This window comes from Anolis carolinensis, chromosome 5 (genome assembly GCF_035594765.1).
Source record: "Anolis carolinensis isolate JA03-04 chromosome 5, rAnoCar3.1.pri, whole genome shotgun sequence".
Classification (NCBI taxonomy): Eukaryota; Metazoa; Chordata; class Lepidosauria; order Squamata; family Dactyloidae; genus Anolis; species Anolis carolinensis.
The window spans coordinates 22,692,357-22,698,356 of NC_085845.1; the positions used below are offsets into that span (position 1 = coordinate 22,692,357).

The 6,000-nt window shown below is 49.5% G+C and overlaps 1 protein-coding gene across 6 annotated transcripts in view; it reads right to left on the bottom strand.

The window, feature by feature from the left end:
* The window catches only part of unc5c (unc-5 netrin receptor C), a 369,639-nt gene extending 363,985 nt beyond the window's left edge, over positions 1-5,654 (bottom strand). For all 6 annotated transcript variants that reach the window (XM_062982200.1, XM_003221174.4, XM_062982202.1 and 3 more), the window contains exon 1: positions 4,912-5,654. In XM_062982200.1, coding sequence (XP_062838270.1) covers positions 4,912-5,038 — 127 coding nt within the window. In that variant the 5' untranslated portion in view covers positions 5,039-5,654. The remainder of the gene's footprint in view (positions 1-4,911) is intronic.
* Positions 5,655-6,000: the final 346 nt, after the last annotated feature.

Genomic DNA, 6,000 nt, shown 5'->3' on the forward strand with positions numbered 1-6,000 from the left:
CAGAAATAGTTTTGAGGGAGCTATTTTACTGTTATCTTCAAGAGACAGCGATAACTATAAATGGGTATTCTTCTGTATATACACACAGATACTTAAAGGTACATTATATTTTAGATAGATGCAAAAACAAAGAGTCCAGCAGGAGAAGAGTTATTCAGTAAAACTCTGTTTCAGCTGAGCCAAGCAAAGGCAAAGAAAGATCAGCTCTAGGCACTGAGACTGTCAAGAGATTATGAATAGACAAAGGAGTACTCGTAATCCAAAAGTTGTGCCATTCACAATGTCTCTCCCACTTTCCCTTCAGTTCCAATACTAATCATATTATCTTCCCATTGGATTGATTTTATTGACTTGCTTCCCAATTAACCTTTATATTTGTTTATGAGATAAATACAAGGAGTTCAGCAGATCAGCAAATATTTGACATGAGTTGGGAGAATCCTATAAACTTTCCATATGACTTCATTCAGCAGGTATACAAATAACCTTTTATTCGAGTAGATCTGGGATATATCAGTAAACCATTTTTTAAAAGTTAGACTTAAAATATCACCCCTCTGCTGGTGCCTGGTGGTATTAATTCTTCAGACTGAAACAGGCTTGAAAGGAAATTCAGCCTTTAGTGTGTTTTCACTTGATTCTAAGTGTTTGGTCACTCAAAACAACTAGGCTGACAGTACAACAAAAGGGTTTACAGCTCAATCCGCTCAAAAGTAAATTCTGTTTAATGTCAGTGGTGTGACTACCAAGACACTAAAGGTAGGATTGCAATCTTAGGCAAAACCATACACCCTGTAAGTCATTTTTCAGTATAGGAACACAAGAGGGTACTGTATCTCATGATATTTCTACTTATGCTGTAGACACAGGTTAACAGACTTCAAATGAGATCCACAAGTCACTCAAATTCCTTTGCCAGATTTAAGATATCTAATGTTTGTGTTTTTGACAGCATTATTTAGCTATGAACATTTGTGAAGAAGGGAAATCCTGCAAATAAGGAATGTGTACTTGTTCCTGGGTTTCTTTTAAGTCATTTGGCTGCTTGGAGTACAAAACTGAAATTGTGAGCTTTTCACTGTGAAGTTCTTTTGCAATTAAAGTGAACAGGTTGGGGGGGGGGGGTTTAAGCGAGGTTATCCAGCCTGCTTATCCCCATGGAGCTCCTCCGCAGGGCATCTCTGCTATGTGATTAAGCCTCCTGGGTTCGATCTGTCTCTCTCCTTTTCTACCATCCTTCTTGGCTGCCAAGACCTGTCATGGGAAGCAGCTGCCTCACTTTGATTCTTGCTTAGAGTTGCCTCTATCAGACCAACAACGATCTCCCTGAAGCCTTTCTCCTCGAAGTCAACATTGGGAGGGGTTGAGCCATACAATCCAAAGGCATATGTACACACACAGCCTTGTGTCATCTGAAGGAGGGGCGACAATTAGCTTGGGAGGTGGGGTATTTGGGAACTGGAGGTGCAAATGAATTAGACCTCAAGGGAAAAGTATATATAGGAGCACCAGCTGAGGGTATGGGTCTTCAGTTGGAGGGCAGGCTTGAGCTTTTAAAAGGATGGAAAAAGAGATATATGAAGACATGAAGTCTGACAGTGCCACCACCATAGGGCAAACCAGGTGCATCCAGCAATGCCCACAACCCCATGCAGGCACACACTGGAAGGGATGGCAGCGCGGGCTAAGTAAAAGGTTAGGGACCATATTGTCATAGGCTTTCATGCCCGGAATCACTGGGTTGCTGTGAGTTTTCTGGGTTGTGTGGCCATGTTCCAGAAGCATTATTTACTGACATTTCGCCTGCATCTATGTATCAGAGGCTGTGAGGTCTGTTGGAAACTAGGCAAGTTTACATATTTGTTGAATGTTCAGGGTGGGAGAAAGAACTCTTGTCTGCTTGAGGCAGGTGTGAATGTTGCAAACTGGCCAGCTTGATTAGCATTGAATAGCTTTTCAGCATCAAGGTCTGGCTTCTTATTGTTTGAGAACACAGAAATGCTGGACCACTCTAACAACCATCAGACTACACAAAGAAGGCACTGAAATCCACAAGCACGTGGACAATTTCAACAGAAAGGAGGAAAACAGGGAAATGAACAAAATCTGGCTGCTAGTATTTAAAAAACTCTCAAATCAGGACACTCTGAAAACAGGGGAATTCCAGACAGGAAAGAATCAGAGCCAGCTAACACCTCCCAACAAAGGATTCCCCCAGCATTAAGCAGCCAGACCTTGAAGCTGAAAGGCTGCTCAATGCTAATCAAGGTGGCCAATTACAACATTCATAGCTGCCTCCAAAAGACAAGAGCTCTTTCTTCCACCCAGAACATTCCACAGATATATAAACCCCACTTCTCTAGTTTCCAACAGACCTCACAGCCTCTGGGGATGTCTGCCATAGATGCAGGCGAAACGTCGGGAAAGAATGCTTTTGGAACATGGCCATACAGCCCGGAAAACTCACAGCAACCCGGTTAGGGAGAGGGAGCCACACCTCCGGTAACCGCTCGACCCCAGCGATCCTGAAGCGCTGAACCCAGCTGTCCGAGGAAATGCTCTCTTAACCTCGGTTCCTTTCCCTTTCCCTCCTGGCTGCTGCTTTCCTTTGCTCTAATCGCAAACCGTTGAGCCAGCTCAGAGCTGTGATCTTGCAGGGCTCCGCAAAGCTTTGCAGCTCGAAAAAAAAGAAGGAAAACCACGCCAGTTCAGCCTGGATTCCCTCCTTTCTCCAAGAGCAAAACCGTTTCGCCTCCTAGAATGAAAAATCCCTCGCTCTCTGTGCTGCTTGGCAAGTTTTCTCCTCTGCTGAAGGTTGAGGAAAGGAAATGCGGGAGAAATAGGGGAAAATGCCTTAACATACTCAAAACCGCAACAACCCAAGAAGACACAGGCCAGCAGGTTCTAAGCACCAAGTCGGGCCAGGGCCCTTTTCAAACTTTTGCTTCTGGGCTTGAAGGTTCTGCTCTTAAGGTTCCCTCAAGTCCCTGGCAGTTGCGCCAGATGAAGATCGATCATCTCGATCTCCAAAGGAGGTTTGCCAAGGTCTGTCTCCCTGGATGGAAGGGTCTTCCTTGGAGAGGCGGATCTCACTAGGTTCTCCTTAAACCGAGGACCTTCCTCTTGGGTCGAGTTGCGAAGGGCAAGGACTGGTCTGGGCTTGGGATTTCCTTCGGGTCCCACCCGCCCCCCCCCCCCCCCACCAGCACCCGAGGAAGTGGACCAAGTCTGGGAGAAGCTTATGCTACAATCTGTATCTCAGAAAAGCCACTGATATTTCAGGCGAACACGGCGATGTACCTGGAGAAAAGGGCGTGATCAATCAACATGATAACCACCATCCTCGTTACTGGGTTGCTGTGAGTTTTATGGGCTGTATGGCCATGTTCCAGAAGCATTTTCTCCTGAGGCTTTGCCCACATCTATGGCAGGCATCCTCAGAGGTTGTAAGGTCTGTTGGAAACTAGACAAGTAGGGTTTACATATCTGTGGAAGATTCAGGGTGGGAGAAATAACTCTTGTCTGTTGGAGGCAAGTGTGAATGTGGCAATTAATCACACTGATTAGCATTGAAAAGCCTTACATCTTCAAGGCCTGGCTGCTTTCTGCCTGGGGAATCCTTTGTCGGGAGGTGTTAACTGGCCTTGATTGTTTCCATGATTGTTTCTTTATTTACTGTCCTGATTTTGGAGTTTCCTCCTTTCTGTTGAAATGGTCCACATGCTTGTGGATTTAAGTGGCTTCTCTGTGTAGTCTGACATGGTGGTTGTCAGAGTGGTCCAGCGTTTCAGTGTTCTCAATCATATGTTGTGTCCAGGTTGGTTCATCAAGTGCTCTCCCATGGCTGACTTCTCAGCCAGGCCTTGAAGCTGCCAGGCTTTTCAGTGCTAACCATGGTGATTAATGGCAACATTGACACTTTCCTCCAACAGTCAAGAGTTCTTTCTCCCACCCTGGACCTTCCACAGATTTATGAACCCCACTTGCCTAGTTTCCAATATACCTCACAACCTCTGAGACTGCAGGAGCAACTAGAAAAACTGCAAGTCGCTTCTGGTGTGAGAGAATTGGCCCTCTGCAAGGACTTTGCACGGGTGTTTCACCATCCTGGGGGAGGCTTCTCCCATGTCCCCGCATGGGGAGCTGGAGATGACAGACGGGATCTCACCCCGCTCCCCGGTTTCGAACCGCCGACCTTTTGGTCAGCAAGGGTTTAATCCAGGCATGGGCAAATGTCGGCCCTCCGGGTGTTTTGAACTACAACTCCCACAATTCCTAACAGCCTAACAGCCGGTAGGCTGTTAGGAATTGTGGGAGTTGTAGTCCAAAACACCCGGAGGGCTGAAGATTGCCCATGCCTGGTTTAACCCATTGCGCCACCAGGGGTTCCTCTGAGGATGCCTGCCATAGATGTGGATGAAACGTCAGGAGAGAACGCTTCTGGAACGTGGCCATACAGCCCGGAAAACTGACAGCAATCCAGTAGTTCCGGCCATGAAAGCCTTCGACAACACATCCTTATTACTACTGTATGATTATGATTCCTACTGCCGGTACTTCACTCGCCAATTATTCCTACTACTTCTCTCACCAAGTGAGTTCTGCGGACCCGGAGGAAAGGCGGGATCAATAGACACGATAACCACCATTCTGATTACTTTTATGATGACTATTATGATTTCTATTCACTTGGGCTACGCTGCCCCCAATGGGACTTCTTTCCTGGGCAAAGGACCCAGCCTCGCTCTCCTCTCCATCCTGCCGGCTCCTCTTCTCTCTCCACCTCCACGGGAGCCTTTGCCCGGCTCGGAGGGCAGACAGGGCCACTCGTGACAGGCAGGCAGGGCCACTGAGAGCTGCTCCAAGTCAGGCAGGAAAGGGAAGGGAAGAAGAAGGCAGGCGCTGGCTTACCTTGCGCGGCGGCGGATCCGGGGCTGCTGGCTCCCAGGATGGCCAAGGCGGGCAGCACCACCATCTGCAGCAAGTATCCCAGTCCCAGTCCGTAGCGGGCGGCGGCGGCGTCCAGCCCTTTCCCCATGATGGGAGGAAGGGAAACGGGGGGCCACGGAGACCCCTCTTCGCCCCACGGAGCCGCGAGGTCCCGCGACTTTCCTAGATGCAGCCCAGCCGGAGAGGAGAGTCTCCAAGAGAAGGCTACTCAAGCCAGACTTGGGCCAAAGGGGTGTGGGTTGTGGAAGCTTCCTTTCCTTGCTTCCACCTTCCTTCAGCCGCCTTGGCTCGGGCGGTAGACCCAGCTGGGGCTGCTGCTTCTTCTTCCTCTTCTTTGCTGCTGCTGCTGCTGCTTCTTCCTCCTCCTCCTCAGCCCGGCGGCGCGCGGCGGCAGAAGCGAGAAAGACGGGCTCCAGGCGGCGGCGAGGGGACCAGGAATGGTCATTTCATAATCCGGCCCCGAAGAAGTCTGAAGGAGCTGGAGGTGGAAGGAGCGGAGACTGAGACGGAGGAGGAGGAGGAGGAGGGAAGAGAGGAGGCTCCGGCAGCATCCTCCCTCAACTCCAGCTGCTGAGAGAGAGGAGAGAGAGAGAGAGAGAGAGAGGAGGAGGCGCGCTGCCTCCTCTCCGCCTTTTGCCTCCGCGAAGGTTGTTCAGTCCACGAGCTGCAAAGCGGCGCCCGGAGAAGGCACCGTTGCAGGAGCCAATGGAGCCGGGCTTCTCCAAAACAGGGGCTGGATTCACGGAGCGGACTGGCTCCTCCCTGTGGCCGCTCGAGGAGGAGGAGGAGGAGGAGGGCACGGCTACGCGGCTAGGGACCCCCGCCCCGCCCTTCCCACCTTTACCTGTACAACTAGTACAAGGCAGACCAGGATTGTCTCTTTCCAATCTTTCCAATGCCTGTAAAAGAAACATTCAAAATGAGAGTGTTGAAGAAAATGCATCCTGGGTTGCTGCGAGTTTTCCGGGCTGTATGGCAATGGGTTGTTGTATATCTTTCGGGCTGTGTGGCCATGTTCCAGAAGTATTCTCTCCTGACGTTTCGCCCACA